Below are 12911 nucleotides of genomic sequence, written 5' to 3' on the forward strand. Positions count from 1 at the left end.
CTTGCCAAGGGGAATAACTGCTTCCTACAGTTTACAGTCTTCTACTCATTATTTTATTTCCCCAAGCTACTGTTTCAGATATCTTCTGCAACGACAATAACATATCCTCAAAAGAGAGGAGAAAAAAAAAAAGAGGATAACTTGCAAATAATATTACCCATTCAAGTCATAAAAAACTAAGATGTTTCAAGAATACTATATAAAAGTAAAATGTTTTACAGTGTTATATTATTAAACAGCAGCCAAGAAAAGTCTAGATACAGCCATTCTGTTTAAATGAAAATGTACACGGCATGAATTACGCATGTGCATTTAAAGAAATAAAAAGCTAACAGACCTAAATGAAGACAAAATGTAAAAATTACTCATAGATAAAATACTGCTAATTTAAGTTTGTTATCTTAAGTCAGAACAAAAATATAAAAAGGCATAGAAATAGTGACTGAATGACAATAGCATATGCGAAGCACTGAAACAGGTTGACAAAGCATGGGATCGATCTTGAAAGAACTTACAATCAAAGGAGATGAAAAAACATGCTGATCATTGAGTAAAACTTACCACTAAAAGACATATCTTATAAAAAACTGAATTCTCTTCAAGCCTAATATAAAAAGAATAAAGGAAGACGGCATGCCCAACTGGTAGTAGCAATTACTACTTCAAAACAAAGAATACAAATGTAGACTTCATGAGACAATCACAGTAAAGTCATTTCAATGCTTTTTTTTTTGTTTGAGAAGGAGTCTCACTCCATCGGCACGCTGGAGTGCAAGGGCGCGTTCTTGGCTCACTGCAACCTCCGCCTTCCGCGTTCAAGCGATTCTCCTGCCTCAGCCTCCCACCAACACAGTGAAACTCCCGTCTCTACTAAAAATACAAAAATTAGCTGGGTGTGGCGGCGCATGTCTGTAGTCCCAGCTACTCGGGAGGCTGAAGCAGGAGAATCGCTTGAACCCGGAAGGCGGAGGTTGCAGTGAGCCAAGAACGCGCCCTTGCACTCCAACCTGCCGATAGAGTGAGACTCTGTCTCAAAAACAAACAAAAAACCCCATAAATTCTAAACTGACTAGGAAACAACTATACTTCCGAAGCCTGTGACGGATCTCAGAATACCACAAAGTTCCCTGGACAGAAATTTAGCTACAAACATAGGCCGGGCGCAATGGCTTGTCTGTAATCCCAGCACTTAGGGGGGCGGAGGCAGAGGATCGCCTGAGGTCAGGAGTTCGAGACCAGCCTGACCAACATAGTGAAACCCCATCTCTACTAAAAATACAAAAAATTAGCCCGGTGTGGTGGCATGCGCCTGTAATCCCAGCTATTCGGGAGGCTGAGGCAGGAGAAATTGCTTGAACCCAGGATGCGGAGGTTGCAGTGAGCTGAGATCAGGCCACCGCACTCTAGCCTGGGTGACAGAGTGAGACTCAGTCTCAAAAAAAAAAAAAGTTAGCTACAGACACAGTTCTCAAGTCTGAACTTGCATATTTAAGGACGCATGAAAACAATCAAGCTTATATTTTGTCAATACAAATGGCCAGAAGGATTCCCTGGCCATTGCAATTTCAAAAATTTTGGAAATATTTGCAGAGGTACTGTTAAAAACCTAAATAATTCATTTACGTTAACCAAAGAAGCGTAGTCAATTTTTTAAAACGGCATACCTTATGAAATAGTGATTTTTTAAAAAAAGGTAACAATGTCTTTTGAAAACTTACTTCTCATATTAACGTCTATAGGATTTACACTGGCAGCGTGAACTTTGACAATGACTTCATTTGGATAGTGTATGATAGGCATCATCATGTTCTGAGTGAATCGAAGCACTTCATTCTTCCCATATTTATCTATCACCCAAGCAGGCATGACAGTGCTCCTTGGAGAGGTAGTACTAATTCTTCTAACTGAAGGCTTTTGGACAACTTTGCTTCTCCAGAAGCAAACCGCAGTGCATGCATTTCTTCTAAGTACACAAGTCTTCAGAAATTCCATTGTAAACACTGGTTGAACTGCGTGCTCAAATTCAAATACACTTGGACTGGATCAAACTCTCACCCCTGAATTCAGTCAAATTCTGCCAAACCACGGGCTAGTTTCAAAATTAAGCATGCAAAACGGAGCATTCGAAAATGAAGCTAATCTAATGGAGAAACTGAAAGAAGAATACGGAACTGTTATTCCGCTCTTCGCATACGAAATGCTCGAATTAACGTTCCAGTCAGTATTCTGTCCATTCTCCTCCCTCACTTTCACCCGCTCCACTTTAAAAAAAAAAGGGGGGCGGGGCATTAAAAAGCAGGTGCGCAAACCCCCTAGATCCCTGCCCTGTCCTGGGAGCCCTCGGCGGGACAAGCAGACACCGCTCGCGATCCAACGCCAGAGAATCGAACGCTTGCCGACTGCCGCCGCGACCCTGGCCCGGAATCTCCTTGCCTGCCCGCTCTCCTTAGCCGCCGGGATGGCTTTGCGGCGCCAACCAATCGCCTACAAAGATCATTTCCTCGGGCTGCAATTCAACCAATCCAAGTACTCGGTGTTGAAGGGCTCAGTGACAATTAAAGATGGCTGCGCCCATGTAACATCACTAGCGACCGGTGACCTCTTTTTCTCCCTTGCCTGGCTCCTGTGGTGGCAGGCTGGGCACGAGGACCATGCTGGGCCGGACCCTCCGAGAAGTGAGTGGAATTGGCCCGCTGAGGCCCCCGGGAGGGCGGAAAGTTTAACGGACTTCGTTGACAAAGAGTCCCTGGGCCTTACCACGCATCTTGGCCCACCTCGCTGCTTCCTCTAGAACTGAGTGGGGGAATAAGTACCTTTCGATTCTTGGGGTGTACTCGCCGTACCCATTCAGGAGTTAGGACCTTAGCAGGGAAGTCTCTGCACCGCGGATCTGTAGGGTGGTGAAGCGGCTTCTCACCGTTAGACATTTGCTCTGGTGTAGGTCGGGATCCGGATGGTTTCGGAGTGGGCTTTGCCAAAGGGGGCTTGCGGGGCCACTTCAGTCTCTCTTCTGTCCCCGACACTTAGCTGCAGTTGTCGCTAAGAAGCCCGGCGAAACTGTAGTTTGCAAAATTCAAATGAGTAATTTTTGGCTTTCTTCAAAGAATTCGTTCTCTATGATTTACCTACCACTAAGATACCAGTGATTTCCTAACCCGTGTCTCCATGTCCTGGACGTCGTGTTTGAATTCTAGACTGTATTTGTGAATGCCTTCTGGGCAGTTCTTCTAAATGTCACATAAGCACCCTCAAATTCACTTTAATCAGTGTTGAAGTAATCATTGTAACAGGACTTACCTCTCAACCCCCGTCTTAAAAAAGCTCTGGTATTTCTGAATTCTTAATAGACTCTTTTTAATGGCACAACTATTATCTCATTTGCCTTTAGATTCTTCCTCATCTTTCATATCCAATAAATCACTAAGCCCTCTTCATTCTATCTTGCAGATATGGCTGCAATCTGCCCTCTTACGTTATTCCTGCTGTTATAGCTTTAATTCGGGTCTTTTTGTTTCCTGGTTCACGTCACTCAACCTTAGAACTGTCTGCAGGCCCATTGCTATCAGAGTCACATAAAGCACCTGTTGAAACTAAAACTATGCCCCACTCTAGACTTAATTAGAGCTGTGTGGTAAGTTCGGGAGTATGGTTTAATGGAGGCTCCAGGTGATTTCTGGTAAGAAGTAGGCGCTGATGACCTAAACTGCCTTCCATCTTCCTTTTTATTCCACCCTAGAAGTTGTCGTTCTGTTTGTTTCCCAGCTGGCAGCGTGGAATTATAATTATAGATAGCTGTAATATATAATGAGAAATTGAAATCCACAGGCTTTAAATAATAGTTCTTCCCCCAAAATACATTATTATGTTATCATTTTAAATTGCATCGAATCAAATTTGTTCTTTAAAAAATAAATATGCCCGGCCTGGTGGCTCACGCCTGTAATCCCAGCACTTTGGGAGGCCGAGGCGGGTGGATCACGAGGTCAGGAGATCGAGACCATCCTGGCTAACACGGTGAAACCCCATCTCTACTAAATATACAAAAAATTAGCCGGGCGTAGTGGCGGGCGCCTGTATTCCCAGCTACTCGGGAGGCTGAGGCAGGAGAATGGCGTGAACCCGGGAGGTGGAGCTTGCAGTGAGCCAAGATCGCGCCACTGCACTCCAGCCTGGGCGACAGAGCAAGACTCCGTCTCAAAAAATAAATAAATAAAATAAAAATAAATAAACAGACAACACCCAAAACTTGTTTTAAAATTAAATACAACCTATAAAATATGTTATTTCCTTTTTCTGCGTTTTCCACTGTCAATCTAAGTAACAGAAAAAGACTCTAAAGAAAAAATTTATTTTGGAGTAGCGATGCAGTGGGAATATGTGTGATATTGTAAACTATGTGCCTATTCAAGAAGGTTGAGGCAAGGGATGTTTTTAAAGACAGAATGAGAAGGATTACTTAAATTATTTTGAATCAGTTATCCTTGGCCACAAGGATCAGTCACAAAGGTGGCATCAGTCCAAGGTTGGATGGCCAGTTGCTGGACAGACATTCTTACAGAAGTACTCGTGTGTGTGGAAGGTTGCAATGGCCTTTGTGCAAGGTTGTGTTTTTTGCAGTCTTATGATTGTTTTTGAAAAAAATTTTTAATGGGTACATAGTAGGTGTATGTATTTATGGGGCACATGAGATATTTTGATACAGGCATACAATGCATAATAATCACATCAGAGTAAATGGTGTATCCATCACCTCAAGCATTTATCATTTCTTTGTGTTACAAACATTCCAGTTATACTCTTTTAGTTATTTTTAAACGTACAATAAACTATTGTTGACTGTAATCACCTGCTGTGCTATCAAATGCTGTATCTTATTCATTCTGTCTAACTATATTTTGTACCCATTACCCATCCCCACTTCCCACCCCTACTACTACCCTTTCAGGCCTCTAGTAACCATCATTCTACTCTACCTCCACGAGATCAATTGTTTTCATTTTTAGCTCCCACAAATAGGTGAGAACATGGGAAGTTTGTCTTTCTGTGCCTGGCTTATTTCACTTAACATAATGCCCTCCAGTTCCATCCATGTTGTTGAAATTGACAAGCTCTCGTTCTTTTTATGGCTGAATAGTACTCCATTGTGTACATGTAGGACATTTTCTCTATCCATTCATCTGTTGGTAGATACTTAGGTTGCTTTCAAATCTTGGCTATTGTGAATAGTGCTGCAATAAACATGAGAGAGCAGATATGTCTTTGCTATGTTGATTTTCTTTCTTTTAGGTGCGTATATACGTAGCAGTGGGATTGCTGGATCATATGGTAGTTCTATTTTTATTTATTTATTTTTAATTATTTTTTTTTAGAGATGGGGTCTCACTCTGTTGGCCAGGTTGGTCTTGAATTCTTGGCTTCAAGCAATCCTCCCTCAGCCTCCCAAAGTGCTAGGATTACAGGTGTGAGCCACTGTGCCCAACCAGTAGTTCTATTTTTAGGTTTTTGAGGCACCTCCATACTATTCTCCATAGTGGCTGTAGTAATTTACATTTCATCCAACTTTTCTCCATCCTCACCAGCATTCATTATTGCCTGTCTTTTGGATAGAAGCTATTTTAACTGGAGTGAGATGATATCTCATTGTAGTTTTGATTTGCAATTCTCTGATGATCAGTGATGTTGAGCACGTTTTCGTATACCAGTTTGCCATTTATATGTCTTTCTTTTGAGAAATGTCTATTCCAATCTTTTGCCCATTTTTAATTTGATTATTGGATTTTTTCCTGTTGAGTTGTTTGAACTCCTTATATACTTCGGTTATCAATCCCTTGTCAGCTGGAGTGTGACAGTTCTTCTTATCAGGCATTCATGCATGAGAACCCTCTCTTCTTGACCTTCCTTGGCTCCATTTGTCAGGATTTTAACACAAGTCACTCTATTTTGATTTTGACAACTGTCATAGCTCCTTAAGTGCTACCTTTTTTAGTGCTACTTCTCTCTGGTGTCATTGAGTTAGCCATTGTGAAAAACAACTTTTGCCGCATGGGGGGAAAAAAGAACTATTTAGGAGAGCTGACCCAGGGGAAAACCCAGAGGTTGCCTTGGCATGATTACTTTTACTTTATCACTCCTTTAACAAATACTGATTAATGCCTAGCATGCAAAACATTTGGTGGTTATTTCCCCAGCTCTAAAACTACCTTCTGTCTACTTTGTATTTTTTCCACATCACTGTACTGTTGCCCTAAATTCTACCAATTAGAGATTAATTAATTCATACAAATTATCTTTTAATTTAATTCTCTTTTAAATATGTACAGATGCCTAGGAAGGTTGAACAATTTGTTCACCCATTGTTGTAAATTATAACAGTTCAAATTTCTTCATAATACCTTAATTGAGATAATCAGTTGAAGAGGGGGAAATTTGCTGGGAATTAGGGAGAAGGGCTGGAAATGATGGCAGCAATTTGGGGGATGTGAGTGGAAGCTTATGGTAACAGGAGTCCTGGGAATAGGCACAAAAAGGAGGTAAAATGCCAAATAGGTAAAATTCCCATTTGTAAATTTTACCCAAGTACATTCAGAAAGGGGGAGGAAATCTCACTTTTACCTTTGTCTTTTGTGGCATGATCCCAGTGTTTCTAGGAGTGAGGCACCAGGCTAATATTATTAATCCTAAAGTTTAAAGAATGATATATTCATTTGGCTTCTTGGAGCTTCAACTTTAGAAAAACTAATCATTGTTCTATAGGGAAATCGATTCTAAATTTTAAACAACTGTTATTCATTCACCTAACATTTAGTGAGTACCTCTGTGTTCCAAGTACTGGGGGGTAGCATTAAAGACGGACAGAAGCTCCTGCTTCCTGAAACCTAACTTTTTTTTGTGGAAACGCAGCCATTAAACACTTTAAAAAAAAAATGTAAATGATATAATTTCAGGTAGTATAAGTACTATGGAGAAAAATTAAGTAGATCATAGTATGAGAACTAGTTGGGGGAGCTGGACATTTTAGCTAGAGTGGTCAGGGAAGATTTCTCTGATTGAGTGAATAATACTTAATAGAGACCAGAAGGACATGAAGGGGGAACACTGGGCAGATCTGAGAGAATAGTGTTCCAGGCAGATGGAACAGTAAGTACAAAGACCCTAAAACAAGAGCAAGCTTAACATGTTCAAGGAATAGCAAGAGGGCCAATATGCCTGGAGAGAAGTGAATGAGGAGAGCAATGAGAGAAGAGGTTAGGGAGACAGGTAGGAGCCAAATTGTGGAGAACCTTTGAGGCCACAGTAGGGAGTATGGATTTTATTCCAAGTGTAATGGGAATCTTCTGGAAAGTTTTGAATCTGTGGACATGATCTGAGTTAAAATTTTAAAAGCTCCTTCAGATGACTCTTAAGGGACCATGATCTTTAGAAAAGTAAGTAATAAAGCACAAAGACTGACCGGGTGCAATGGCTCACGCCTTTAAACCCAACACTTTCGGAAGCTGAGGCAGGCTGATTGTCTGAGCTCAGGAGTTCAAGACCAGCCTGGGCAATGTGGCGAACCCTGTCTTTACAAAAAATACAAAAATTAGCTGGGCATGGTGGTGCATGCCTTTAGTCCCAGCTGCTCAGGAGGCTGAGGTGGGAGGATCACTTGAGCCTCGGAGGTTGAGGCTGCAGTGAGGCGAAATCACATCCGTGCACTCCAGGCTTGGCAACAGAGCAAGGTCCTGTCTCAAAAAAAAAAAGCAAGAAAGCATGAAGACCAATTAGAAGCCTGTTGCATTGGCGAGATAATGGGAGTGGATATTGTTTTTTAAGTCAGGGTTTGCAGATGTTTTGGATATGGGGTTTGAGGGAAAGAGAAGAATCAAGGAGGATACTTAGGTTTTGGGCCAGGGCAGCTGGGGAAATGTAACATCAAGATGGGAAAACCTCTAAAGGGAACATGTTTGGAAGGGGAAGGTTATCAAGAGTTTTGTTCTGGATGTGTTAATTTTTAGATGCCTCCTAGATATCCAAGTGAAGATATCAGTTAAGCAACTAGATACAAGAGTTCAGAGCTCAGAAAAGAGGCTAGGTAAGAGGATATACATTGGCCAGAGTGTAGAAGATAATTAAAGCTATAGGGCCAGATGAGATTACCTGGAAAGTTGAGTGTAAAAATAGAAGAAGACCTAAAATTCCAACATTTTGGAGGTCAACAATAGGAAGTAAAGCCAGCAAAAGAGACTTGAAAGAATGCCCAGTGAGACAGGAGGAAAACCAGGATGGCATGGTGTTCTGAACACAGAGAAGAAGTGTTTCAAGGAGGGAGTGGTCACTTGTGTTGAATGCTACTAAGGAGTACTATAAAATGAGGGCTGGTGCTGACCAGTGGGTTTAGCTATGTGGAGCTTGCTGGTGATGTTGATACGCAGTTTCAAGAAGCAAGAAGGCAAAAGCATGAATGGACTGTGTTAAAGAGAGGATGAGTACCCATCACTGGAACACTCAGCCCTCAAGAGCTCTCCTGTACCTTCAGCACTTATCAAGGCAAATTTTTTTTAAAGACCATTCTTTTCTGGCTAGGCACAGTGGCTCTCGCCTATAATCCCAGCACTTTGGAAGGCTGAGGAGGGCAGATCATGAGGTCAGGAGTTCAAGACCAGCCTGACCAACATGGTGAAACCCCGTCTCTACTAAAAATACAAAAATTGTCCAGGTGGTGGCACACGCCTGTAATCCCAGCTACTCAGGAGGCTGAGGCAGGAGAATCGCTTGAACCTGGGAGGCCAAGGTTGCAGTGAGCCGAGATCGCACCACTGCACTCCAGCCTGGGCGACAGAGCGAGACTCCATTTCAAAAAAAAAAAAACAGTTCTTTTCCTAAGTGTACCTCTAATGCTGTCTGTTAAGTTAATTAAAATGTCTCCACTTCATTACAGAGAAATAAATGCCATAATGTCTTGCATGGAGAATAATTATACAGGTTGAACATCCCTAATCTGAAAATCTGAAATGCTCCAAAATCCAAAACTTTTTGAGCACCAACATGATTTTCAAAGGGTGTGTTCAAAGGAAATGCTCACTGGAGCATTTTAGACTGGAGATTTTTGGGTTAGGGATGCTCAACTGGAAAGTATATAGTGCACATAGAGTACTCCAAAGTCTGAAAATATCCGAAATCTAAACACTTCTTGTCCCCAAGCATTTTGGATAAGGGATACTCACCCTGTAGTATAGTAAGTAGTTCAGAGCATGAGTTTTGGAAACAACGTGAGTCCTCGGTTGAATCCCAGCTCTGCTACTTTTTTTTTTTTTTTTTAAGACGGAGTCTCGCTCTGTCTCCAGGCTGGAGTACAGTGGCACAATTTTGGCTCACTGCAACATCTGCCTCCCAGGTTCAAGCGATTCTCCTGCCTTAGCCTCCCAAGTAGCTGGAACTACAGATGCACGCCACCACGCCCAGCTAATTTTTGTATTCTTAGTAGAGACGGGGTTTCACCATGTTGGCCAGGATGGTCCTGATCTCTTGACCTTGTAATCTGCCCGCCTTGGCCTCCCAAAGTGCTGGGATTACAGGCATGAGCCACCGCGCCCAGCCAGCTCTGCTGCTTTTTAGCTATGTGACCTCAAGTAGGAACTTCAGTTTTTTTATCTGTAAATGGAGATAATAATAGCTTCTCAGTGTGGATGTAAAGATTAAATGATGTATTAAGCACTGAGGACAATGTCTAGAACTAAGTACTAGCTATTATTAACATTAATTTTGTTACAGGGACAAAATTACTAAATTATATGTATTTGCATTTTTCCCTTCCCTTACTTTCTAAGAAGAGTGGTTCCTGAGCAAGGTTTTAAAATTTTTCTAAGGAGGTATATTAGTTGTCTATGGCTGCATAAAAATTACTATAAGCTTTGTGGCTTAAAATAACATAATCTCAGGATCTCACAGTTTTCTGGGTCAGAAGTCAGGGCATGGAGTAGCTGGGTTCTCTACTCAGGGTCTCACAAGGCTGAAATCCATGTGCTGCAGTTGCACTGCAAGGTATTGCTAGGGCTAGAGTTCCATCTGGAGCTCCAGCCCTCTCGACCTCGTTGGTTTTTGGCAGAATTCATTTCCTGTGGTTGTGGAACTAGGGTCCGATTTTCTGCTGGCTGTGTGGATAGTAAAGTAAGTGAGCTGAAGGGCTGGAGACATGGGATGGCTGAAGTTGACATTTTGGAGATCAAACGGATGTTAGTAATGATGTATATAGTCTAGACAGTGACCAGGAGAGTTGGCAGCCGGGGTGAGGTGAAGGAAAAGTTTGTGCAAAGTGAGATCAAAGAACTGAAAAATCAGATGTTGGTGTACATGGACTTGAAATTTGATGTGAACAAAGGAGAGGATAGGAGCAATAGTAACAAAGATGACAGTGCGCTAGCCAGCAAAATTGTCAATGAATGAAAAGTAGTACCAGGAAGGCTATAGGTCAGCATACTGGGGAGCATGGTGTCATCTCCCAAGGCATGTGCTTTGGGTGAGCGGAATGTTTGAGAGAAGAGGGAAGAGAAGCATTGAGGAACAAGGAGATCATCTGTCTCCTCTCCCACTCTGGACTCTGTGGTATGTGGTAGGTAGGCACTAAACAGGAGAAGCAGCGGCTGCCAGGGAAGACCTAGTTTCCATTAGAGAAAAGATGTGCCAGAGAGAGAATTTTTTTTCTTTTAACAAAAACTTAAAAGTTAACTTCGTTTTATATTCAGATTTGACACCTGCAGTTTTGTCCTGGGGAACTGTATATGTGATTTATGTTTCCTGCTTCTTATGCTCAGTCCATTTAGCTGATTAGCATCTTTGTTTTCACTTCTCTTCTCCAATTCCCTTATTGATTTTTTTTTCTCAAATCTAGAGTTCCTAAAAATGGTCTTAATGCAAATCGGCACCATTTAAAGTGAATATCCTAGACAGTCTTATTTCTTGCTGTTCAACCACAATTGTAACACCTTAGCTTTTATCCTTATACCAGTCTGGAAGCAGCTTGAGGATTGTAGGCATTAGGGGACTTGAGAGGAGTCAAGGAAGGAGAGAAAGTGGCAAATGCAATTTTCCTCATTGTTACAACTTAGCCATGGGATGGGCCTGCCTACGTATATTTGTCTCTCTAGCTCTGGGTTTTTGTTAGTTCTAACTCTCTTCCACCCAGCCTACTACCATCTTTGTTCTTCCCATTCCATATACATGATGTTAAAATGCACTGCTCTCTTTTATTCCTTCTAGCTTCTTTCTTCTAGAGGGTTTACATTTCTTTTTTTTTTTTTTTTCTTTTTTCTTTTTGAGACAGAGTTTCGCTTTTGTTGCCCGGGTTGGAGTGCATTGGCACGATCTCACCTCACCGCAACCTCTGCCTCCCGGGTTCAAGCGATTCTTCTGCCTCGGTCTCCCGAGTAGCTGGGATTACAGGCATGTACCACCACGCCTGGCTAATTTCATATTTTTAGTAGAGATAGGGTTTCTCCATGTTGGTCAGGCTGGTCTTGAACTCCCAACCTCAGGTGGTCTGTCCATCTCGGCCTCCCAAAGTGCTGGGATTACAGGCATGAGCCACTGTGCCTGGCCAAGGGTTTACCTTTCATACAAACCATTAGACGAACTGTCTCTTCTTGTTACTATAAAAGTCACTTCCTCAAGTTGGACCTTGCTGCCCTCCTTATCCCTGCAGCAGTCGTGCAGCCTCCCCATGGAAGTCCTTTTCCTCTTGTCGGTGAGCATTAGGGATCCTCTTGATGACCTCTTCCCACTGCTTGTTGCATTTAAAACCCTCAGCCCCAAGAATGCCATTGCGTTGATGATTTACTCAGTAGCTGAGAGCAGATCATTTGGAGATTTTCCCCTCAAATGCAAACTTCTGTAGCTTTATGGAACACGTGAAAACACTGTCAACTTGGAGGACAAACTAAGCTTCCAGTAGAGTAGAGATAGAAATGGTGAAGACTGTATATTATGAGGTCACCTTGTCCTTTACTATTTGTGTGACTTTGGGCAAATCACTCAAGGTTTCTGAGCTTCAGTTTCTTTATCTGTCAAATGAGACAAACAGTACCTAACTTGTGTGGTTATTTGTGTGTTTTGTGTTTTTTGTTTTGTTTTTTTTTTTGACAGAGTCTGGCTCTGTCACCAGGCTGGAGTGCAGTGGCGCGATCTTGGCTCACTGCAACCTCCGCCTCCCAGGTTCAAGTGATTCTCCTGCCTCAGCCTCCCAAGTAGCTGGGACTACAGGCACATGCCACCACACCTGGCTAATTTTTGTATTTTTAGTAGAGACAGAGTTTCACAATGTTGGCCAGGATGGTCTCCATCTCCTGACCTTGTGATCTACCCGCCTTGGCCTCCCAAAGTGCTGGGATTACAGGCATGAGCCACTGCGCCCGGCCAGTGTGGTTGTTTTAAGGGTTAAATGAAGTAATAATGCATGTAAAGCAACAGTGCCTGGCTCTTGGAAAATACTCGGTAAATACTATTCCTTCCCCTATTCTCCTTTTCTCTCAGCTCCCATCTAATTCAATTATCTTTTCATAAAATCTCCAAAGTTTTGGTGTCATCTTTTACTTCTTGTTATTCATCCCTTTTATCTGATTAGTAAGTACATGTTATTATTACTTCCTACAGGAAATATTAGACACTCATCACTCCATCTCAGGCCCTACTTCCTGTCAATATACACTGGTATTCACTACTTCCCAGTCACTTTCGGTGCAGTTTTTTTTTAACTCCTTCTTTACCAGCCTTCCCAATGTCTTCCCTAAAGACAGAATTTCAGAAAAGTTTGTTTTTACTTTGCCTTTGAACCCGTATTTTATAAGCATTTCTCTTAATTCATAGTGTCTCTTACTTGAACTCCACAATAGGTATAAAGATCTTATTTAGAGAGCCATAAAAATCCTGCAATGCCTCGT

The 12911-nt window shown here is 42.0% G+C and overlaps 2 protein-coding genes across 8 annotated transcripts in view; one reads left to right on the forward strand and one right to left on the reverse strand.

Moving 5' to 3' along the window:
• RTN4IP1 (reticulon 4 interacting protein 1) overlaps positions 1-3107 on the reverse strand; it is a 76013-nt gene extending 72906 nt beyond the window's left edge. For 4 of the 7 annotated variants that reach the window (XR_010134334.1, XR_010134331.1, XR_010134333.1 and 1 more), the window contains exon 1: positions 1719-2451. Coding sequence is in view for 2 of the 7 variants with exons in the window: in XM_004044470.5 (XP_004044518.1) it covers positions 1719-1992 (274 nt within the window). In the remaining 5 variants the exon portion in view is untranslated. Of the gene's footprint in view, positions 1-1718; positions 2466-2813 lie in introns of those variants that run through there. The other 3 variants (XR_010134335.1, XM_055390706.2, XM_004044470.5) reach the window with 3 other exon arrangements.
• Positions 2516-12911, forward strand: part of QRSL1 (glutaminyl-tRNA amidotransferase subunit QRSL1) — a 36879-nt gene continuing 26483 nt past the window's right edge. The window contains exon 1 of the mRNA XM_004044469.5: positions 2516-2675. Within this exon, the coding sequence (XP_004044517.3) occupies positions 2652-2675 (24 nt within the window). The 5' untranslated portion in view covers positions 2516-2651. The remainder of the gene's footprint in view (positions 2676-12911) is intronic.

Source organism: Gorilla gorilla, chromosome 5, assembly GCF_029281585.2.
Source record: "Gorilla gorilla gorilla isolate KB3781 chromosome 5, NHGRI_mGorGor1-v2.1_pri, whole genome shotgun sequence".
NCBI classification, from domain to species: Eukaryota; Metazoa; Chordata; class Mammalia; order Primates; family Hominidae; genus Gorilla; species Gorilla gorilla.